The following is a 24,647-nucleotide window of genomic DNA, read 5'->3' on the forward strand; positions in this document are numbered from 1 at the left end:
AAAAACACATCTTTAAAAAGGGCCTTAATGAAAATGTGTGAATTTGGGCCAGTGGCCAGCAGACTGCATGGCTGGCGAGGAGCTCCTCCCACCTCCTCGAGTGCTCTCTCCCCTGCACGCTTGCTCTGCAGCAGAGGCAGGACTCCTCAGCTCCACCTCTGCACACACACACACACACACACAGTACAGCAGCAGCAGCAGGAGGAAGCTCCGGAGGAGGCAGTGGCAGCAGCAGTGTGTTGCCCGGCAGGAGGAGAAAGGATCCCCGCAGCAGAAGCAGCAGCCGCAGCGGTCTCCTGGCTCATTCACCTGCCGCTGTAGGTGGAAGACAGGCGGATTTATACGTTTTGCCTGCGGGACTCTGCAGTAACACCAGCTACTGTACAGTTGTGCTGTCTATTTATTTATTTATTTAGTCTTTTTGTGTGGAGGGGACCGGTTCGTGTTGCCAGGGAAGACAAGGTCCGAGCAGGTAAGCGGTTACTCACATAACCTTCTTCAGTATTGGTGACACTGGTGTTTTCCTTCTTTTCCATGTAGATATACACATGTGTTAATGGTTCAGGTAGAGTCAAGTTCTTACATTTAACATGTTTTATTTATGAGTCGTGTGATAAAAATAACAACGTTGCCAGTTTGTCCACAAATTATTTTCTGCTTTAGTCAAATATCCAGTTATCAAATATCTAATAGATAAATAAAAGTCTCAGGCTGGAATATTTTGGGGGGGCGTTGTTTTATCTAAATATTTAATTTCTTTAGGTGAAAGTTTTGATATGTGGTATCAAAATGTCACAAGGTTGATGGTATCGTTTATTTTGGCGGAAAATTTCGACTGAACAGAAACAGGTTGAGCACCCCCTGAATGAATGGGCTGTGTGAGTGAGGCAAGCGTGACAAATGTTGCTCGTAAAGAGAATTTGTATTCAGCGTGCGTGTGTGTCGGTGTGTGTGTGTGTGTGTGTGTGTGTGTGTCGGTGTGTGTGTGTGACCTGGTTATCAGAGCGTGATGTGGATGGACTATAGTTCCGTCTCATTATTTTCACTAAGTATTTTCCTCCATGGACATTCAATTAAATCAATGTGGTCTTTCTTTTGGCATGGACGCAGCTAATGTGGTGGTAATAATAGTTAATACTACTAATCATAGCAGTAATGTTACAGCAGCCTGAAGTATAAACCACAAGTTGACCTGTGCTTCATCCAAGCTGTGCCACTTGTAGCATGGGTGCTGGTTTGGGGTGGTGGTGGTGGGTCACATGTGTCTGCTGGTGCTGGGCGCTCACTCCTGCAGAAAGATTCAGACAAAGTGCAGTTTTGACAGCTGTCCAGTGTCGATAAGCCCTCGGACCTTAAACTTCATTATCCCTCTTGGTCACCACGTCTGCGGGCCATGTAATCTGTTGCCATCCAGTCTATACCATTGCCTCCTGACTGCAGGCAGCTCCAGGCAAGTCCCTAGAGTCTCCAGACTCAATTGCCTCATGATTAGAGTCCTTCAGATTAGGATAGTGGATTTTTAATCCCCCGGCCAATCTGGACAGGTTTTTGAGACATCTAGTGGCTGAGCAGATGTGATTGGAACACGTGACTTTGAAATTCACTCTTCATTAGGTGACCATCAAATTTCGAATCCGAAAAATGTCCACCGTCAACTTCTGCTCCCTCTCATCTTATTTTCCTCGCCCTCTGACTTTTAACAAGCTCATGAGGTATTTTTCATCTGGGTTTTATTTTGAAGGGGCTTGAATATGTTCTTTTCAATATCGCTGCACTTTTGCTGCTTGTGTGTGTGTATTTACGAGAGGAAGTTAGAAATACTGGACCTTGAGCTTGAGGAGGCGTGGGGAATGTAGACAGCAGGGTCTATCTCTGTTCAAACAAGCAGGGCTGAACACGTCAACAACAGCTAGAATAACCCAAACTGAGGGACAGCTTCGGAGTCTTGTCTGGAGAAGAGAGACAGACGGAGAACAAATCGGAGGACATCTCAAATCAGCCTCTGTGGAACATCAGAGACTAAACTGTCCCAGTTCAAGGACTAAACTATGTGTGCAGTAACTTAATAAACTCACCACAGCAGAGCTCTCTCTCTCTCTGTGGGTGCTTTGTTGTTGCATGATCATCAGAATCCCCCCTAGACACGTCCTTGACTGCCAGTCAGTTTGCTCTCTTAGGCAGTCGGCCCAGTAGCCGAATGATCTGCGTGATCTCCCATCAGTCAGCACTTCATATGACTCATGCACGATGCCTTGAGATGTGAGGCAAGGCTCAGCTTCCTCTGTTGTCGCAGGAACGGTTAAACAAACAGTTAAACTGAGGGTGCTTTCCTGCACAAACTGAGTCAGACAGAACAAAGAAATATGTAAACATGCATTATCTTCACCAGCAGGAAACCTCTTCATTCCTATAGGATTAGTGGATGGCAAGGTTGTTTCTAGTCGAGCCATGAATTACCAGGTCTCAAGGATTCCTTATCTATTGTTCTGGTATTCAATAAACAAATGTAAGATTTAGAAATTCTTTGTGAAAGCATCTTGTATTTTATCATATTGTATGAATCCCTAATGTGATAGGAATATTATGGCTGCATACGTAGACCCATCTTAATTGTCTTTGGGGAGTTTTTTCCCACCTGTCTCCTCTGGTTTTCTGCGAGATAATGAGTGTAGATAGGGAGCTAATGTTGCTGCATCTCATTGTAGCACCTTGTTGAGAGGCAATTAAAGCTGTGTTAAGAACATAAAGAGGGACACCCAGATGCAAGGAAACAAATGATCCCTCTGAAATGTTGTTGATCTTCTCACCATCAGTCCAGTTAAACAGGACACAAAGAGGCAGAGGAAGGAGGTGTGTGTGTGAGGGACAGTTTGTTTGTGAGAGAGCGAGGACACACATGTGGAGTGTGTGTGCGTGTGTGTGTGTGTGTAAGGGGGAAGGGAGGTTGTAGTGGGTGTGAGATTCACCCTGGTGAGACTTAAGACATTCCTGGCATTCCGACCTCCAGGATGCTTGAGGCTCCTCTGTCTTCCTCCAGTGAGTCGGGGGCTGCAGAAGACTCTGGAGGGCTTTTATGTCACCGGGCTCACACCGACAGACCCTTTAGTTGAACAGAAACCACATACCCTCTAATTTAGGAGGCCATGGGAACAAGTAGCACAGCACACAGCGGCTCTTCTTAAGTTACACCCTCAGACGACACTTAAATCCTAGCGGAGGTTTTCTATGAGCTTGGAGACACTTGTCAGCTGGGACTCTGTCATCACTGCCTTAACTATTTCAAGTACACATTAGGATGGTTTATTAACATAACAGATTAGAAAAAAATATAAAATATAACACAGAAAAATCACAAATTAAAAATCACAAATCTTACCGTAGAACAAAGCTATTGCAACATTAGGCCAGGGATTGTTGTGGTGCTAAACAGTCAGCAGCCTCTAATGACTAAATAAACAGTGACAGTGCAGACTGTGTTTAGTATGAATTAAAGCGAACCATCTTAATAAGGTTAGGTTGATAGAAGATAAGGTGTCAGACATGATACAGATCTGGTGTATTGGTTTGATTCAGCCTGAGGTAAACATAAAAGACCGTAAAACAGTTTGATGCTTGGAAAATAAAAAATAGTAATGTTATTTGTAAAGTGTGGAAGAAGAAATGATGGGGTAGATTCTTTGGACAAATCATAGGAGGATTATGAGACATCCTTTGGAAAAAAAAGCAATTACACCGACTTAAGGAGATTAATTCTCTTAACACTGTACCTCATTCTTCTCTCCTCTCTCTTTTGCATACTGCTGTTTGTTCAACGCCTGGTGTCGTTCCACCCTCTGCAACCCAGCCATGAGAGTTCATCCCCCGTCTGACAGATCCTTCCACACCCACTTCTGACACAACCGGATTTAGTAAACCAAAGATGTCAGCGTGCAGCGACTTTGCAGAACACGTGTGGAAACCCGGCTCTTGTAAGAACTGCTTCCACCCACTTAGTGCGCACAAGACTGTCGGCGGCCTGGGTGGCAGCGCGCCGGTCGCCTGTTTGAAGAGCAGCCTGGGAGGCGATGAAGAAACTGGAGTAACGACGCTCTCACCCTACAGCAAGCCAACCATCGCTGTCAAACCCACTATGATGAGCCTTGACACCAACGAGTCAACTGATGTCAACATGAACATAGAGCAGGTAAATGTCTCTTTACTGTATCAAACCATAGTGTTTATCATGCCTGGGTATATCTCTGTTTTTAATGTGTGCTCATGTTTATGTGTGACAGGAGAACACAAAGAGCCCAGTTGAGCGTTTGGGATTGAAGAAGCTCTTTGACCTGTCTTCTCTTTATATCGATAGTAATGGCTGCAACAAGGCCCATAGAGATGCAGTTCAGAGTCCTGAAACCAAGATGGACTACAACAACTCCTTTACTTTTTCTCCCTTGTCCCCCAATATCCTCCCGAAAGACTCCATGATTATCGGCAATATCTTTGTGACTCAGGAAGAGGGAAGAGGTTCTCAGAGTTTAAAGAAAAATACCAATGGAGAAAACCGAAAGCAGCAGAGTATTCCGTCTGGTATTAGAACCACGAGCACTTACAACGCAAGTACTGTGACTACAAGGGACGCCCGTCAGGGGTCTGTGGAGATCCGTTCGCCAGTGGGCTTTGTCCCTACCAGTCCTACCACAGTTTACAGCAATGGTACAATCAGTGGGAGTACTACTCCTGTTACCACTAAGACTGCCAGCACTTGTACCACTTTCCCAAACTTGACTTTAAGCGTGGACACCCCAAGATACAGCCCCCCTTCAACCCTCCACTCTGTTCCCATCCTGTCAAAACAGACCAGCCTATCGGACTCATCGTGTTCTTATCGCAGTAGTACAGACTCACTTCCTGGGGCAGAGGGGTCGGGAGGAAGACATGTCAGGCCAGGGAGCCCCCAAAGTCCACCAGCCGTGAGTAGCCCACAATCACCGCCCAACTCTGCCAATGATCAGTCGGACTCAGAACCCATTTATGCAGAGAGCACCAAGAAAAAGCGCAGGCCGCAAGAAAATGGGCTGCAATCACAATCCGAGTCCCCAAATCAAAGTAAGAAACTGTCCTGCTCTGAGCCTGAGCTTTCAGGAGAGAGCCAACGGGCCACCATCACTGTAATGGCCGCTCACACCGAGGAGAACAACAGGACTTTTTACCTGAGCAGCCCAGATTCAGCCGTCAGCACCCAGTGCCACTTTAGCCCCACAGCACGTAAAGACCCCAGCAGCCCAGCCTTCCGCTGGCCCAGTCCCAGCCACAGTGCGCCATCTCTGGTCACAGAAGCCAGCCTCAGCCCCACTCTCCATCCCAAGCCTCAGTCTAGTCCACCAATTCCGCCAAAGAGAACCAACCGCTCCCCCAAACTGGGCACCTCTAGCCTCTCATCCTCCATGTCCTCTCCTGTCCCCTTCCCTGAACTCCCACGACTAGGCACCTCCAGCCTCTCGTCGTCCATCTCATCTCCCGTCCCTCTCCCTGAGCTTCCCATGCTTTTCCTCGTCTCTGCTAGAGAGGGACACTTCAAGGTTCATACAGAGCACCACAGCGCTGCATCCGAACGCTGGCCCAAGCCGCACCACCACAATTCTGGCTGGAACTGCTGCATTAAGGAAGAAGAGGAGGATGAGGAGAGAGAGCGGAAAGAGGGTGAGAAGAAGAAGCTGGCCAGCAATTCGGTTACAACCTCTCGGGTGACAGACCTGGTCAATGGTGCCGCTGTCTGGAAGGAAGCCAGGGACTGGAAGGCCCACAGCAGCCCCCCTCCGATGACAGAGCCAAGCACGGCCCCCCCAACTCCCCCCAACAATGGTGCCTGTCAGAGGAAGGCTGGAGGCATCGATGCAGAGGAGGAGGGCAAGCATAACGGGAGCATGCCAGCCAAGCAACCGTTGCATGGCAGCTCTGATGAGCTGCTGGCCCCCGGGAAGGAAATTGCCAATAATGAGGCCAATCCACCTCCTCCCCCACCGAAGAAACTGCACAGGTAAGAATAACAAAGAACTTTTGGTTTAGCCTTTAAACGCCCAATTAGGATAGAATGTGACGCCTGTATCTGGATGAGACTACGTTGCCATTAAATAGTCAAATAATTGTCTATTTCCATGATTTTTGTTTTTTTTCCGATTAATAAGGTTGTAAGAGGTCAGAGGTATTGACCAAATGTCAATTGAAAGTTAGCAGAGCTCAAGTTTTTAAGCTGTATAATCGGATCAATAGACACAAAACTGCTCTTTAATGAAGCTGTGAACACAATCAATTTATATAGATAAAGGACTCGTGATTAATAATCATATATCAGTGGTATTAAGCTTCTTCCTGTGAAATGTTTAAGTAAATCCTAAATGCTGTTTTACTTAAACATCTTGTGTTTATATGTAATTTCCTCATCACGCCGTCTGTGCTGGATAAAGGTAGAGCAGAAAATGCTTCAGTCATTTTGAGGAAGAGTTGGTCTTAAATATTGTTTGCCATAAGGAAGCTTTGTAAAAGAAAGAGTAGCGGTAATAGAGGTTTAATTACACACCAGGCACTTGCTGTGAGATGAATGCTATGCATTTATCAAACCTGAACTTCAACCCATTACGCAACAGTATTTGCGTGCAAGTCATCAGGTTTTCTACCTATGTCTTGCATAAATTGATGGGACAATAATTCAGCCATGACACTGTGGTTTCATTATATTACATAATTTAGCACTTACAAGATGCACTTAGTTTAAAAGCATAAATGAATTTGCTCTCTCTAGCGACTATATATATAAATATACATATACATTCATATTTATAATACAATTCTGGTACTTCTTATGTAAAATAATCCAGTTTTCCCAGTGATGGTGCATGTACTCACATCTCACTGCAGGCATTTGTGTGACTCTCAATGTGCCTTCTCCTTTCATAGCATCATTATTCAGCCTTGAATCAGCCTCCATTCTCGCGCCTTGTGATCATTCAAACTGCTCCGGCGTTCTGCTCAATGCACGCCTTGTTCTATTCATGCTCCTAATGTGACTTCTTCGATTCTAATTAACAGGAAAAATGGGTCTGTTAAATAGTCCCCTTCTGTGTCACGCTACTGTAAATTTGTTTTGGCTGCAGCACGACACACAGAGAAAAACAGGCCTTGTTCCATTCATATTGTCACACTGGGACAAATCTGTCATTAGCAGGTGTTCAGATGAATCTTTGGCCAAAAGAGTTTTCACATTTGCTCTGTCGCACATGACTGTTGGAATACACGTGTCCTGTTACCTTTTGTGCTTAGTAATTAATTCCATCACTTACGGAATCTGCTGAATAATAGATTTTAATTTTTATATAAGACCTTATGAGCATGGCTTACTCTCCACAAGGCTTCTAGTCTACATAGATGTTTATTAGCAACAGCATTTGCACACATGCTTTAACCTGAGTCTGCAGGAGGCTAAGAATATGCACTTTGTCTGCGTCAGCTACTCAAAGTAGAAAGAGAGACGAGGCCTTGTGTTGCATCAAATGATCTCCTCAGAATATACTTTGCTTTGTCCGGGACGGGGGGGTGATGAGGTGTAATACACAATTGTGACTTCCTCAAGAGAAGCAGATGTCTGGAGCTGCTGGAGTCAGCAAAAGCGGAGTGGGAGCGTTTTTTACTATCAAAAACACAGATTACACTGATCATGTTTCACTGGCCGTTATGTTTGTGGTAATTCTAGTAAGGAGCCGTCTCTCCTGTTATGACATTGCCGACATTCTGCGCTGATAAAAATACACCTTGTTGAGACACATGTGGGAACACGCCTGGAGCCAGTGGGCGACAGTTGTGGCTCTCTGGTGTTCTAACTTTATCAGGGGGTTTAGTTTGTTTCATATCAACAAGTGTCCCTGGGCACCAGACATTTACTGGAGTGCTGCAAGGAAACGGAATCTAAATATCATCTGCATAGAAACCAAAACTTCAAAAGAAGATTTATTGAGGGTTAAAAAAAGGCTTTTGTGTGGGACGAAAGGGAAAACACATGCAAACGTGTACGTGCACCCCGTGAGGCAGCATGTTTAAATGTGCTGAATCATTTAGAAGCCACAGATGGTTGGCCTCCCACAGACTTTGATCACATAAAATGTTCCTCTCTTATTCCTTTTTAACAGGTCAACATACCAATCATGTGACGGGTCGACCCAGGGCTACATCCACATTCATATTTTATTGTTGTGAACCACATCACTTTTGTTACGTTCACGTTTGGTATCCACGCTAGCCTGGAGTTTTCTAGACCTTAGAGACTTTTGGAAGCGCTGATGCAAATGTGCATATTTGTTTCCTAAATGGTTTTTAAGCTGATGCTTAGTTTTAATAACAGTGCGACAAAGAAATCTCTGCAACTACGCAACATACTGAAGCACAGAAAATCGACTTCCTGTTTACTTCAGCATGCACATGACCAGGGTACAAGAATGGTCATGTGCCACGGACAGAGATTCTTTGTGACACAAAGCTAAGACGCTCGTCTGCACAAAGATCGTTTTTGTCTTAAAACCTCTATTCGATTGAAAATGGATTAGTGTGAATGTAGTCTAAGAGACATGTGTGTTTGTGTTGTGTGTCTGTGACATGCATGAATGTGTGAGTGAGTCCTCCTTAACAGGGAAGGCGTGTCAATTGGTCAGTGAAGGTTGCCAATGGGAGGAGCTTTAGCGAACAGATTGTTGCCCCTGGCAACTTCCAAACTGTCCCAGTCTGGCAAGCGGCTGCCACCAGTAGAAGTAGAATTTATAGATCAGTCATGTGGATTTGATTCCATTGATTGTGGCTCGGGCGTGAAGTGCCTTGTTCTCCCTCTTGTTATCTCTAAACTACTGTTCCAAGACACTTGGCCCCTCCCTCCACTGGTTCCCTCTCGGCAGCAGAGCCGACAGCATCTCGCTGCCATCTGACCGACCTGAGGTTGCTCTGAGGTGACCTGCCGGGTCAACGATTGAATGAACGCTACATGCTAGATGTGGGTGCTTTAATTTGTGCGCATCTCATTGGCGCTGTTGCTTTTCCTGCTGAGACAGACTTTAAATACACATATGACTCGTGAACAACCAGGGTTGTGTTACTACACATGGCGAGGCTTTAGAGAGCAACCGGTCTGATCCAGGGGGAAGTCTGCTGCCGGCCAGCTCGACAAGGACCCTCTGCCTCTCCAGCATGAGGTAGGCACCGAACAGCAACTTCTTTTCTTAACATCACTAAAGATCAAGGAGACATCAGTCATTGTACTTGCAAAGGAAAATGGTGATAGTCTTGCTCACACAGGAAAGCGGGGTCAAAGTTTGAGTGTGTCGCAGAGGGATCGTATTTAACTACACCGGCTTCATAGGTAAGAAGAGGCCTCACCTCTCTACCAGCCAGCACCCAGATGTGCCTTTAGAATGCTGCAGCGACAAACAGCATGTGGTCAGGTTGTTACTAGCTGTATATTTCCACTCAGTTTTTGCTCTTCCACGTTTCTAATCCTTTGGTGCCTAAGTTATCTTAGGTTATCCATCTTTTCATTTAGTTTATCCCAAACTCAAATTATGGTGCTGGAATAGATTAAGGGAGAGAAGCAATGGGTTGCAATAACTCAGAGAAGGGGGCAGCAGACAGAGAAGAAGATAACAAGCCTGCAGCAGGTTGCGAGAGATAAAAAGAATCGGTGTCAAACATTAATGGATCTTTGGTTTATGGAGCTATACAACCATTGCAACTATCCTTCAATTCTGGGAAAGAAACAATGGACGCCTTTCTTCCCGGCTCGGATAACATGTACAGTACAATGTAATATAATATTAACAGCCCTGGAAGAAATATCACCTCAGTGAGTCTTTGTATACATTTACATCAGTTTCTCTCTGACTCAGCAAAAACGTGATATTTTAAAGGTGAACAGAGGTTGTGTGAGTTGCATATCTGTTGCAGAGGATTGCATTACATGGTACCGGTGCTCATGAAACCGCCTCCTGGCTGTGACGGAGTAAAATCTGAGTCAGCCCGCTCTCCGGTGCAACTCCACCCCAGTGTAACAAAACTGACTTGTTAGTGTGTTGGGTGGGATCAGGTCGGTGTTGGATTTCATGGCCCTTAATGCTGTGTAAGCAGCTTTGATTCTGACCTGTCTCAACATAATACAGCCCCAGAAAGCAAATGCTTGTTTGTAAAGCCGTTCTTTTCTGAGGCACAAATTGGGCTGAGACATTTTCCAGAGATTGCCTTTTTTAGCATATGCAGCAGGAATTGTCTGGGGGATGAAAACAGAAAAATGTGTGCAACCTTCAGGTGTCTGGGTAGAGTGCGGAGGAGGCAGGGAGTTGATGACGTGTAAGAAACTTACTGGTGGACTGTCAGGAAAAAGTGACAGAAACTGTCCCAAGCAAGTGACTAGGATGTTTGCGTTCTCACTTACAACCCCTTCAGAATATTTCAGGAAAATGCAAGTGCACGTCTGAAAGCAGCTCCAGTGTGTGAGGCGGGGGGTTAACAGACCCTGTATTCACCATGGAGACGGCTCTAAATAAGAGTCAAGAAGTAACAAACCTGCTCCACAACAACAGTTTGTGTCTCGTTTTACAGCGGCACCCTGCGATCTGTATCTAGTCATCTGTAACCCCAGTCTGATCCCGTTTTTAAAAAACTGCCCCGGCTCCTGTCACACAGCTTTATTATTACACACACACACGGTCAGAATAGCCCACGCGTCAGCGGATCCCTGTGCGTTACTTACTGTAGCATGACTGTTTACATTCTAAATCTGGGTCACTGTTGTTGCCGGGCTGATTGCAGAATACAAACGTCATCTGACGGGGCTGGGATTTCTCATGTCGACTTTGTTTTAATGACGGACAACATTTAATCTATTCTGTGGAAACGGCCAATCAAGATGTTTATGAATGGATGTTTAGGCTATAGCCTGCTGATCTTAACACAGGGTTTAAATGATGGATGGATAAAGTTATTTTTAACCTCCGCCAACAAAATTATGTTTTCACCCCTGACCGTTTGTTTGTTGGTTTGTTTGTGAGCAAGATTACACAAAAACAACTGATCGGATTTCCGTGAATGAAGGGATGTGATTAATTAACCATTACATTTTGGTGCGGATCAGGGAGCGAATCGGGGATGACATTTTTTTCTTTAGATTGCGAGGGTGTTTTCCCAGCAAACAATTCATGCATCTTGATGAAAAATATTCAAAGGACTGATATGTGTGTGTGAAATTTGCGGCAGCTTGGTTGAATTTAAGGGGAATGTCCTGCTTTGGCTGATGTTTGCCCTCTATTGAGTGCAGCTCTAGTGACTATTAGGAGCTAAACTCATTTTTTTTAAGACTGTCTATCAAGTTGTAGATAACTAGTGATCGTATTCCTGTCACAGGTAGTGAATCAATCAGCTAATCGATGGGCAGATCATTTAAACAAGTAATTTCAACATGTCACCTCAGGCTCAAGGAAAATGTGATGGACATTTTCACAATTTATCTTTGTACATTTATAGACCAAATAATTAATCAATTATTCGAGAGAGATATTGTCAGATGGATTGATGATAAAAAATGAATGTTTTACTAAAGGCTCTGAAGGGCGTCTATATTTGTACATGCAGTCCTAATCAGAGAGAAGGTTGATTTTTTTCAAATGCCCTGAAGCAGAGCACGTCCTCCCACAGGACACAAGCAGTGACGCTCCTTCATCACGGAAAATCTCATGTTTTGGACACAGATGTCGGAGATCTGGAGTGAGACGTGCACAGGTGCATTCATGTTCATAGACTCATAGTCTCCCGCTACCCCAGCACCATTCCTCCACTTCCTCAGCATTTCCACCGCCTTTCATCATGCCGCTTTTGTCAGTAAAACGAAAGCAGATCCTTTAGCTTTAGTGTCCACAGGGAACGTCCTTACCCTTTGTGTCCCTCCTGCGCTCCTCTCTCCCTCTCTCCCTCTCTCCTTTCTCCTGCTCGTCTGTTTGTTCTGCTGATTTATGGGGGGAATTGAAGTCAGGGGCCGGCAGATAAATGGTTGGCGGAGTCATTTTGTGATGGAGGAGAGGAAAGGGAGATGAAGGGACGAGACCTTGTTTCCCTGAGCCATTAGCTGGTATAATGAGACAAGTGAATGGCTGTCGCTCAGCCTAATTGGTCACCTTGGTTCGATAGTCTCCTCATGCACAGTTTGCAGGGGTAGAAGTGGACATTGTGGTGGACATGCAGGCGAACTGAAAAGAGGACTAAAGCTTCTGAACAGTGAAGGAAAGGAAATTGTGGTTGGATTAAAGCGACAATATGGAACGTTTGACAGAAGAAATAACATAATTATCATCTTATAGATGAAAATTTGAATTTCTAGAAGTAAAAAACACCGTTGCTGATTTCAATGTCGCCAAGGCTAAGAGTGGCTTATGGTACCTATAGCAAACTGTTGCAAGTTTTCAATCATCACAAAAGTGAAGCATACTGTATCTCATTATAGAGAAATATTTCCTGAAGTTATCCTCACTCTGCATCGTTCATGTGATGTGGGAGTAATGGGAATCACAAGTTGGGAAAATCCACGTGAACGTCATCTGAAGTTGGAACAACAACTGAAAAAGCCGACAAATATTTTGGTTCCCGAGTTGCTGACGTCATTGCTTATAAATCAATAAACGTGATTTTACAATCAGCTCTAAACAGTAGCTTCTGATTTTGTTGCTTGCAAACTGCGGATCCATCTCTCACAAGCATCTAACAACACATATTTAACCCATACAGATGTTTTGATGATGAGTGTGTATTCGTCTTGAACTATTTATCTATTTCTTTGATCTATGTAAATCAAGGAAGGAGGTGTTGTTACAACGTCCATATTTTCCTGCAATCCAACGTCAAAGCACACACAAAGTTCACATCTCAGCAGCTGTGACTCAGGAAGTGGAGCGAGTCGTCCACTAATCAGAGGGTCACTGGTTCGACCTCTAGGTCCTAAATTTTGTGCGCCAAAGAGTCCTTGGGCAAGACCCTGAACTCCAAATTGCCCCTGACGGCTGTGCAGCTAGTGTGTGAGTGATGTGTGTGAGTGCTGCACAGAGATGCACTGTGTGAATGAGTGTAAAACTGTACTGTGAGTGCTGATCGAGACTAGAAACGCAGGACCCTCTGAGGAGCATGTGAATGCACCGTGTGTCTTCAAGGCTTTAGACTCCAGGGAATCTTGGGAAATGTAGGCAAATCCAAAGTGCCATTATCCTGTAATTGTCACTTGAGGATACTGGTTGGCAAAAGTGACATTCTCTCACTTTAAGACCAGTACATGATGCAGTTTACTGTTTCAGAAAACAGTCAATATCCGAATTAAGCAAATCTGTTAGGCTCGTGATATTGCAGGTTAAAGTCAACACTGAATCGAGAAGTGTGTCCTCTCTAATAAGGAAGTGAGACTAATCCTAACAGTACACTGTGCTGTTTCTCGCACATACAAGTGACACATAGTGGCGCCGATAAGAAAACGTCAAGAGGAAGTGGAGTGGTTCCACATTTGTGAATAGATGATGCAGAAAAAAAGATTATATGGCGACAACAAACTACTGACGCACGCACACACACAAACAGACGGCAACGCAGAATAAATACACACAGACTTTAGCTTGATTGCATTTTGCGTGTATCATAGTCACTGACCCCGTGTGTGTCTTTTTACAGAGTGTCAAGTAAGATGAGTGGCAGCAACATGGAGCTGGACCGCTGCAGCCAACAAGGGTCAGCAGAGAGCACTGCTTCATCACCATGGGGACTGGGCAGTGCCAGCCTGCCCACAGCCTCCACTGACAATCTGACTGCTGACACTGGTAAGTGCCAATCCCACTCATGTTCTGTCCCTTTGTTCCGATAACAACTTGCACAGGGAGTCTAAGGTTTGAATCGTCTTTGTACAAATTGGGAATCTAGGACACTATCTGATGTCTGCAGGTCTATTTGGGTGAGTCGCTAGGCAAAACACGGATGTCAGGCGTCATGCTGTTCAGACGCTGTTTCATCATGTTTTATTTTGAAGGTGTACTTTGTCCGGAGTGAAACTGAGCAGCACTAAAAACAGAAATGGTGCCGCAGGGGTTTATTGCAGCTTATCTCCTCTCTTTCTCTCCCTGGTAGTGCCCACGTACAGATTGTCCTGACCCGGTGTGGATTTCTGCCCGTCGTCGAACCTGAGACACGAGTCAGAATGACTGGCATATGTCCATAATTAGAAATTATTGTCCTCCTCCACGTATCAGCTTTAAACCCTCCTTGATGCAGAGGCGCTTGTAATTGCTGTAGCTTCCTGGGCCGTGTTGTTTGAAGAGATAATTATGGAGTATGATAACGAGGGAAAAAGGGCTTGGCTACATCCTACGGAGTACTTTTTTTTTCTTCTTTACAGTTCTTCCCCCTTCTGTGAAAGCAGTTATTGAAGACCGCATCGCACAATTATCTCAGTATCTGTCTCCTCTAGTGTAGCGTCAAGTTTTCAACTCTAAGTCTTTAATTAACAAATGGATGATAATTGGATGGAAGATGTTTTGGGTGTCAGCTTGAACTCTGGATTGTGGAAATTTACAACTATTTGGAGGAAACAAGGTATGTGTCTGTACGAGGGTTAAGCAGCAGGCAGAGACAGAGGGGATGTTGTAAATAAATCTGATGACAGGTGAGATCACAGAGGGAAATGGAGGTGTGTGTGCTCTGTTCAGATACGGGAAATAAACCTACGTGGAAACTGAATATATGGTGTGAATCCACAAAGGCAACCAATAGAAAAGCTGAGTTATAAAATATGGATTTGGTCTTGTTCAGTATTTTCTTCCTCTAAAACATTTTAAGTACACAAGCATTGTTCCCCTTGTTAACCGGACATTGTACTTCCACTTTCGATAATCGGTTCACAGACGTGCTGATAGACTTACCTCCACCAAAGTGGTTATGTCCGTTTGTTTGTATGTTGGTTTGATTATAACTCAATTTCACGGATCTTGATGAAAATAATCTGGCGTATTTAGAAGACTGATGTTTGTGAGTGTGTGGAATTCAGATTTGTTTGGTCAAAGGTCACTGTGGTCTCACAAAACATGCTTTTGGCTTCTTGAACAGGAAATCTCAAGTCTGCCGCTAGGTTGTTTCTTCAAATATTGTCAAAGGTCAAATGAGCTCATTTGAGTTTGGGGGGAAAAAAATAAAGACTGAATCTGCACTGGCTGTTGGAGGCCTACAATTGCAGAGCAATAATTGTAGTTATTTTTTACTTTTTTGACTAGATTTTCGGGATGCTGCACGGAGGTCTTGTTCCTCTCCATTTGCCAGAAGTCCAGCAGCGTCAGCTCCAGGGTCTCCTCTCCCACCCTCGCTCAGCAGCTTGAGTAACCTGCCACCGCCGCTCCCGGAGAAGAAGATGGTCAACCGCACCGTGTCGGCTCCAGACAGCACAAACGGAAAGCCCTTTGTCCGAGCCTACCCGCGCCTCCCATTCACTGGCTCAGAGAGCAATGTATGTCGCCCCGCTGACATTAGCTCCCGCTCCAGTCTACCGTCCAGCCCTGTTGACCCGCGGCCCGTTTTCTCCTCCAACGAGTCTCTGGAGCGGTGTCACGCCCCGCTAGGCCGACCCCTGAAGTCCCGGACACTGGACGAGTCACTGAAGAGTCACGGTCGCCTGGGCGTCCACTGTCGAAGCAGCGTCACCTGCTCCTCTTCCCCTCAGCTCAGCGTGCCCTTCTCCTCGCCCTCAGAACAGGGTCCGGCAGCAAATTTGGGCTCCAGCCTTCAGCTCCAGACGCTGCTGAGTAACATCGACAGCAGAGAGGGAGTGTACTCCAAACTGGGAGGCCTGTATGCAGAGTCTCTCCGGCGCTTGGCTCTGAAATGCGAGGATCACTTCACCCGCTCCCAGAGGAACCCGCTGAGGTTTGAGGAGAGCAACTGGTCACTGTTCAGACTCACGTCCAACAAGCCAAGCTGCAACGCAGGAGACGCTGTGTACTTCTCTGCTGCCTGTGCGTCAGACCCCAGCCGCTCCTACGCTGTGAAGGTAAGCTATCCCTATCCCTAGGTTATAAATGCAAGTTCGTATTGTGAACTTAATTACTGCTGCAGAAGAGTTTATGTTTTCACCCCCATCTGTTTGTTTGAGAGCAGGATTATGTAAAAACTACTGAACCGATTTCAAGTAAAGAATCCATTAAAGTATGGGACTGATCGGGACAAAGGTGCAGATCAAGAATCTTTGTTGTTTTTGGGGGTCTTTCTTCACCTGTTTCCCAGAGAATACTAAATGGATCTTGACGAAAAAAGACAAGTTTAGGAATTTGGTGCAAATCCAAATAAAAATGCAGATTCGGTTCATTTAAAAGTGGTTTCTTAGGGCAACTGTTGGGCCTTGGCAGAGGAGTTTCGCTCGACTAACAGCTGTGTTTTAGTTTGTTGAAACCGTGCTCACTTTCAGAACTCCTTAAAGTTTTAATTCTTTACCTTTTTAGTCCTGTTGGATTTGGCCTTTCCTGTGGGTTACTTGTGGTAACAGCAGCTTTGCGTGTAACTGTCAATTTGTTGTGCAACCAAACAAACTCATTTTGTTTGAATTAAGATTTCGGTCAATAATTAGCTCTTCTCTATCCCCCCATGAGAAGTTTTCCTTATGACACAGTACAGTTGATGATTACAAATATTTAAAACTGACCACAATTTCAAAAAAAATGCACGTCCTGTTCTGTAGCAGTATTTTGATGAACGACTCCTTAGTGACCAAATTACTCCTTAGTGACCAATTCTGTTGCCTGGGACTGTTTCTCTAGAAAAAGCCACCACCCAGTTAAACGCTTTTAATGTGAAGCAGCAGCAGGAAATGCTGTGTTTGGATTTGCTCTAACTGAACACAGCTCTGACACATTGTGAGGAAATATCAATGAGATAAGAGCAGGAATCACTGGAGGTAGTACATTCACCTTTTCCTGTGAATCACGTGCACGTAGGTTGACATTTTGAATCCCGGACAGAGATGACAAACTCGGCCTCTCCCAGTGAAAACTATTGTGTAGAGAAGTAATTGTGTAATAGCCTAAAAAAGAGGGTTTGACTACATGAAAATCTTAAAGGATTATAACTTTGAAGATCAGGAGAAACTGAATCACGTCCATAGTTTTGCGCCGTCATCATTCAATTTTAACGATTTAATATTTACTTTTAGATCGAAAAGTTATTTGCAGGAGCTGCTCATCTTTGAACCCTATGATGCCTCCATGGGTGGCCGGGATTCTGAAAAGTGAGTTCAGATCAAAACAGGCAAAGGATTGTAAACAAGATTGTTGTGGGCCAGTGGTTGGTTGCAGTGTCACGAGTTTAATCTTCAGTCAGAGGTTGTTGTCAAGAGAGCAACTCGTGGTTCATCCTGATGTTTAGAGGAGCGATTTGCACAGCGGGTGATGTAAACTGTCTTTTTAAGCAGGGATTTGACAGTGTGAGGCTAGAGAAGAGGAGGAGATTAAAAAAATCGGGCCGCGATCTTGTTTGTTCTTGCGCGGCAGACGGGACGGTGCCAGTGCAGCGCAAATCTTCCGCGGCATGCAGTGTAAACAACCAGCGAGAGAAGAAGGGTGTGGATTCAGTCTCGCTGACCTTTGTCCCAAAGTCATTAGTGGTGAGCAGAGCGGCAGCGGCTTGTACGGAGTCGGTCGTGCCACAGCCCGGGTGCCCACGCTCTTGCTTAATATCTTTTAGGCCTGATTAATCTTTACATTCCAGGCAGGATTTCCATCCAGACAAACCCCTGTAGTCAAGGCCAACACACACACACACACACACACACAATGCAGTATGAGGCCATCCTGAATATATCTGAAACCTGCATTGATTAGTGTTACAAAGAATGTGTTTGTATAACTTTATCTATTGTCGTGTTATCGATGTGAACATGTCGATTTTAGTCCAGTAAATATACTGAAGCATTTACCTCCGCCGAAGCTGATTGGCCCCTTTATCACCTCATTGTATACACATACGAGATCAGATACAAAAATACACTCGCATTTTTGGCAATCAAATTTACACATTAAATAAACCTTGTGTGTATATGCCATCGCTGGAGCTAACAGAGGAACACACAGCAATGACCTGATGGATGGAGGGAACGATGAATTTCTGACGGTGGATTTTATCCTTAAAAGTTTGGGTTTTCCCACAGCTTCAAAAGAATAACAGACTGTTGGGTTAGAAAAGGCTTTTCAGTGGAGAATTCACTTTGAATCCTCAGTGAATCTCAGACAGTGATTTCACTCGAGGTAAAGCAGGCACTGAATTGGTGCTGACCTTGGACCTTCACTAACAAGCATTTCTTTCTTGTGTTTCTTGGCTCCCCTCCCTTTCCGTCTCTCTCTGTGTGGAATTCCTCTCTCCCTCCTCCCCTCTCTCTCTTTCTTCTTCCCCTCATGCCCTCCCTCCTTCCCCTCTGTGTGTATACCTCCACAGATCTGTAAGAGTCCGTCCGCGGAGGCCAAGCAGGGCCATCTCTACTGTCTGTCGGTGCAGCAGACCATGCCTCCCCACTTCAACCTCCAGCAGGACTGCGGACACTTCATCGCTTGTGTTCCCCAGAGCATGCTGCCCTCTGAGGAAGTGTCCCTGCGCACCGCCCCGGCTCCGTCGCCTCCTCAGTCGTCCACAGCTGCGCCGGGCCAGCAGGAAGACCGAGAGCGAGTGGTGGTCATCACCTCGGAGATCCCCCAGCAGACGGCAGCTGACTTCGCTCGCGAGTGGCAGGCGTTCCACAAAACTCAGCCGGAGGTCTACGAGCGCCGCGTGTGCTTCCTCCTCCTGCAGCTCTGCAACGGCCTGGAGCACCTGAAGGAGCACGGGGTCACGCACCGCGACCTCTGCCTCGAAAACCTGCTGCTGGTGCCTCATCATCGCAGGCCCTCCCAGTTCTCCCAGCACACCCACAACAACAACAGCAACGGCATGAATGGTCCCAGTGGTGTAGACAATCAGCGCCACCTTCCCCGGCTCCTCATCAGCAACTTCGCCAAGGCCAAGCGGCGCTCCTCCGAGGACGCCGCCTCCACCAACGTGGACCCTCGCACCAAACGCAGCCACGCCCGGCTGGCACCCGAGATCGTCTCCGCAGCCCAGTACCGGAAGTTCGACGAGTTCCAGACGGGCATCTTGATCTACGAGCTCCTCCACCAGCCCAACCCGTTCGAGGTGAGCCCGGCGCTGAAGGAGCAAGACTACCGCTGCGAGGAGCTGCCCCCCATCCCCCCCGTCTCCCTCTACTCCGCCGGCCTCCAGAGGCTGGCCCAGCTGCTGCTCCAGCCCGACCCCATCAAACGAATCCACATCCAGGAGGCCAAGCGCATCCTGCAGAGCCTGCTGTGGGGCCCCAGGAAGGACCTGATGGAGCAGCAGGTGGAGAGACAGGGGCAGGGGGGGGGCTTCGTGGACGGGTCGCGACACGAGGGCCTCCTCAACTGGCTGGACGTGAAGCGAGCGCTGCTGATGATGAAGTTCGCCGAGCGCTCGCTGGAGCCCGAGAGGAACGCGGAGCTGGAGGACTGGCTGTGCTGTCAGTACTTCTCCTCGGCTCACCCTCTGTCTCTCTGCCACACCGCTGAACTGCTCTACTCACTGAAGTAGCCGCTCGTTTTCAGGACTAGAGAAGCGTGTGTACGTGGAGATAAGTGGTTTGAGAAAGACCGGCAATGATCAAGTTAACGTCTCGGCATCCAGAAAGTTGGATCCTGAGGAGATACTGTGAAAACCACCCGCCCAGTTTGTGTTATTACTAAACGCACGAGAGCCGTGTCTCTTACTCGCCGTCCACTCGGAACTTTTGAACAAAACGATATCCTGCCACAGACTCGACCTGACGAAGAAATGAGGTGCACGGTCACAGAGAAATGGACGAAATAGCAAAAACACTCACTTACCGACTAGAATCACTGATCAATTAAAACGATAGAAAAGGAAGAATGTGGACAGTTTTCATAATCCTGTAATACACTTACCAAAGTTTCATGTTTGACACTGTATTTTGTATTTATTAAATATGGATTGAGGCATTTTCACCCCTGGACACAGGCTAAAGATTCATAACCCTATTCTCTGTCAGCTGACTTTTCAAAGTTATGCTGCGTCCGGTCTCAGTGTGCAGCTAATCACTTTTTATTTGCCCGACATCCTAATAAAAATTTGAGGCCCCTAGCAGACTGTAAGTGCTGCACCACAGATTAATGCCCGTTCCTCCGTGGATACACGTTTATTAGTTGGAGTGATCAAGGCTGATCTGTTCGTCAGTGTGTGTTTTACCTCAGGCCTTGTTAGACAGCTGTGCGGAGCAAATGGACTCAGCATAAATTAATGATAAACTGTCTCAACACAAATAATTCTCAACGTCAGTCGTTTTCCTTCCACCGCACGGACGACGCCCGGTTTTCCTCCTCACGTTTACTTTTTGTACACATTTTAATGTTTTTGACATTTTGTCACAGTGCCTTTTTGTTCTTTGTATATGTTACAGTGAGATCGGACGCCACCTGTAAATACGGCCGATGGTTATTGTCTTTTTCGGTGAAACTGGCCTTTCACAGAATGCTCGAGAGACAACGTTGTACAGTTTATTTGTAGTTGATACGAGAAGAAAAAACGAGCCCAGGCAAAAGCAGGTCTTAAAAAGAAAAACAGCCATGAACATGAGCAGTTAAAAAGATATTTATGATATAATTTGTTTTCCTGTAGTCGTCACTGGAATTTCTGTGTTTATTTTCTTATGAGGATGATCGAGTAGTTGTTTTTTCTTCTTCTGCTGTTTGTCCCGTGCAGGCTGCAGAGAAAGCTTCAAGTTACAGGCTTTTTTTTTTATCTCAAACAAACATTTTTTCCTTTACGTCCAGAGTGATGTGACTTGAATCGTGTGATATTTCTCATGTTGAAGAGAGAAAAGAAAAAAAGGGTCTGATCTCACAACTAATACATTATTAGTGATTTGAATTCTTTTGTGTGTGCCTCGCTTATTTGCATCTATCAATAAACTGTGCATATATTTTCTCACAGTATAATGCAGCGTTGTGATTGTTTCTTTGCATCCACCTATTTTAATGATTGAGCTATGAATATTATATTGGTATTAGCGGCTTTACCTAATAATAAACGTCTATAGTTGGGTATAAATTCATTTTAACATACACTAGTCGTATATAATGCGTCATGTCTTTGAGAGAATCTAATTGTAGAAAGGAAATATGATAATGAGGACAAAAATATATTGAAATCTTTAAAAAACAGAACACAAAGAAAGATAACTGAAAAGAAAATATTAAAAACAGACAAAATCTGTTAAAAATCTGGCATTAAAAGACTTTCTTTCCAAATTGGTTCTAAGCAATACTAAAAAAAACAGTTAAAGTGCTGACAAGTCCAATCTTCTCAGGTAATGAATCCCAGGTCACCCTCGGTTACCAGCCTTAGTTACCAGCCTTAGTTACCAGCCTTGACTTCAGAACAGCTGGCAAAGTGTTGGATTACAATTTAGGGAGTTTGTGTCTCCGTAATGTAACCGAGGACCAGACTGTGCTCAGCGTTAAAAGTTATGAAAATAATCTTTAAATAAATCCTAAATGTTACCAGCAGCTTGTTATGGGAGAGAGGGGGGGGGGGTCTGATGGGAGTTCAGGCCCCAGAGGCTCGGGACAGAGGAAGTGTAAAGGGTTTTTTATTTTGTCTAACGTGGAGAACTGACTGCAAACATAAGTCAGGGCACCTTTGTTATGTTTCCTGTGTTGCTGTTATTTTCCGGCTTAGAATTCCTTTTGCTCTAAAGCACATTATGCAGGAAGGTGGCACCCAGAAACATGTAACCCTGTAACCAGGAGTGACATCTGTGAATGTCCGAGTCTGAATACAATCCTTTATCCAAAACTCAAGTAATTCAGAAGACTTTTAATGTGACAAGGAATAAATATTTCTTATGTTAACAGCCACAAACTAACTAAAACCAGAAAAATCTATGAAACTTCAATCAGCCGAGTGCAGGAGAAGCATCTGCTGGAGACGGGGGGGGCACATTGCACGGATCAGCACAACAGGTTGTACGTGTTGTGGAATCTCAATTTGAGTTTGGAGCCTCGGGGCTAAAGCAGACCGCAGACTTTCTCCCACCCCCAAAAAACCCCCCTGCGTAGCTTTCTGCTCCACATCACTCCTTCAAAAAACCGCTGGCTGCTCCCTTGTCATAGGTGGAACTATGTTGCTATGGTGTTTTGACCAATGAAATGGCATTTCCAGGAAAGCAGTCAGCCTCTGTCTCCCTCTTTCTTTCTCTCACACACACACAGAGCAAAGTAGCCTGTTGAGCAAGAATCCAAATAACGCCCCCCCTGGTAACAACATCAAGGCTCCCTCCTTTGTTTGTCAAGTGAGAACCGGTCAGGAGGTTGCATAGTTTATCTGAGCAGATATGGATCCCAGCACATCCATCTTTTAGAAGAAAAACACACTCCCACAACTTGAGTGTATGAGTGCAGCGTTAGTGAGAGGTGTCATTTACTGTATATGATCGGTCGAGGGCGGTTCAAGGTAAATCTACTCGGAAAAACTTTCCAGACTTGGTGTATTGTTAATGGAGCTGAAGCTGCACTGGCTTCTTTTACCTGAGACGAATGAGATATAATCAAATAACATATTTCTAAGTCACAGTCAACTACATTGTTAATATCGGCCGTATGCACAGAAAATAAACAGGATTAAAATGTTGTTTCTCTCAGACCCCCAAAACAAACATATACACAAACATACACAAGCAACTCAATGGATTAGAACTAAAGAAAAACACAAGCAAAAGTCCTACAGGCTTACACTGCCTGTGATTAAATGTTTACCCCCAGTATTTAATTATTTGAAGATGGTGTATTCATCCATAAAACACAACTCCTTCTCCCTTTTGCACATGCACCGCACATCAAATATACATTTTTTATGTGAATGTGAGTATTCAACCTCTGCATATACATGTAGGTATAAATATATAAATGGCATTTGCCTTTCGAAAACCCGTCACTGCCTCTTCCATACTTCACATTTAATGGTTAGAAGAAAGTTCTTCCACTGAGGTTCCCAGGCAAACTTTCCATTCAGGACTCACGGTTCACATTGTTAAAGCACAGCCAGCGGCAGGTTAGCCAGTAGCCCAGAGGCTCTCACTCCATCAGCTCCAGCCAGCTGCCCATTAGAGTGCGCTCCCTGAACCGGGGGGAGAATTTCCAGCTGAAGGTCAGTGGAGATGTGGAACCGGCAGCATGTCCCCTGAACGTGCTCTTGTTGTTCTGGCTCCATGTTTTCCCCTCATAGCCTGTGGGTTATGTGCCAACTGCTGTTTGCACAAACTGGTTAAACATGTGTTTTACTCCTTCAATACATTGAGGCTCCTGGTTACGGACTTTTTCCTGACAATCAGCTGAAAGCTTGAAGCCGTCTGCAGGTCCTATTAAAAAGCCTGACATGAACCATCAGTGACATGGCTTTGTAAATAGCTAGAAAAATGAAAGTGACACTTAATGTTGTCCATCGTGGCCGTGGACCCCAAATGAGCAGATGATGTACAGTTACAGCTGCAGGTTTCTTCAGGCGGCTGTATTTCGGTATGGTTCTAATGAGGAACACATTGATTTATTCATGTGCTCGATGTGCCAGGGGCCCCACACAGCGTTATCTCACCGAACCAGAGATTGTGCGGAGAGGTTTAAAAGTGTTGCTGCTGTCCATCCTGGAGTCTGTATGTACTGGGACTACAAAGTGGGAAACTCGTGAACTTGGCTTGTTCAGCTTCCATCAAAGTCCTTCACACTCCACCAGCCTTTAAGCTCTGGTCAATACAGACTCCTGTGGTGCTTGAATGGGCCGAGCCTCAATAGTGTTTCCCCTTTTGCCTGCTGCCCATGTTATTCTGAAACAATAAGGTCCATGAATCTTTAATAAAAAACAGAAGGCAGCCGTCTTATCAGCGGCTACTGTCATACTCAAATCAACCTTGGTACGAAGTTATGGAGAAAGAGAAAAACTAAAAGAATTTGAAATCACAGCTAAAGTGAGGAAAATAGAGTAAAGGCCGAGTGTATTTCAGCTGATTCAATTTTCATCATGATTGACTAACAATTATTAAAAAAATTACACAAAAATAATTTCAATGTGCCTCAGCTTAAAGAATTGATTTCTTAACTGACTGCTGTTCTTCAGAACTAGGAAACATTAAAAAGCAAGTTTTTTTTTTCAGTGTATATTAAATATTGTAATGTATGCAATAAACAAACAAGTACATAAACAGGAGTATTTATATATTATACATCAATAGTCACAGTTAAGTCCACATTACATGGAACAAAGTTTTGATGCAGTATTTTTGATTCAGTGGATCACTCCCAAAATATTTCATGTCAAAGTCGACATCTAGTGGTTGCAAATTGCTACTGCATGCGAATTTCATGTTGACAGCAGACTCTCATCGACCCAAAGTACCGGACAAGTGCCACAATCCAAGTGGTTTGGATCGTAAATTATATAATATGATAATTTAGATATTTGTCAAGGTTTTGTACAGTCAACATTCTATAAACGTTGGCTTA

At 45.0% G+C, this 24,647-nt stretch overlaps 1 protein-coding gene across 1 annotated transcript; it reads left to right on the top strand.

Annotated features, from left to right (window-relative positions):
• The first annotated feature begins 226 nt into the window (after window positions 1-226).
• Window positions 227-21,089, top strand: LOC133013443 (inactive tyrosine-protein kinase PRAG1). The gene is made up of 6 exons (XM_061080393.1): window positions 227-472; window positions 3,845-4,183; window positions 4,275-6,019; window positions 13,714-13,859; window positions 15,303-16,072; window positions 18,505-21,089. Exons 2-6 carry the CDS (start codon window positions 3,920-3,922, stop codon window positions 19,666-19,668), a joined length of 4,089 nt encoding a protein of 1,362 aa, XP_060936376.1. The 5' UTR covers window positions 227-472; window positions 3,845-3,919; the 3' UTR covers window positions 19,669-21,089.
• Window positions 21,090-24,647: the final 3,558 nt, after the last annotated feature.

This window comes from Limanda limanda, chromosome 1 (assembly GCF_963576545.1).
Source record: "Limanda limanda chromosome 1, fLimLim1.1, whole genome shotgun sequence".
Taxonomy (NCBI): Eukaryota; Metazoa; Chordata; class Actinopteri; order Pleuronectiformes; family Pleuronectidae; genus Limanda; species Limanda limanda.

What these genes read in the sequence shown, in the direction of transcription:
- LOC133013443 (XM_061080393.1), top strand. Translation starts at nt 3,920, where the DNA reads ATGTCAGCGTGCAGCGACTTTGCAGAACACGTGTGGAAACCCGGCTCT. An exon ending in CCACCGAAGAAACTGCACAG is followed by an intron (nt 6,020 to 13,713) that starts GTAAGAATAACA and finishes GTCTTTTTACAG; the next exon opens with AGTGTCAAGTAAGATGAGTG. An exon ending in CAATCTGACTGCTGACACTG is followed by an intron (nt 13,860 to 15,302) that starts GTAAGTGCCAAT and finishes TTTTTTGACTAG; the next exon opens with ATTTTCGGGATGCTGCACGG.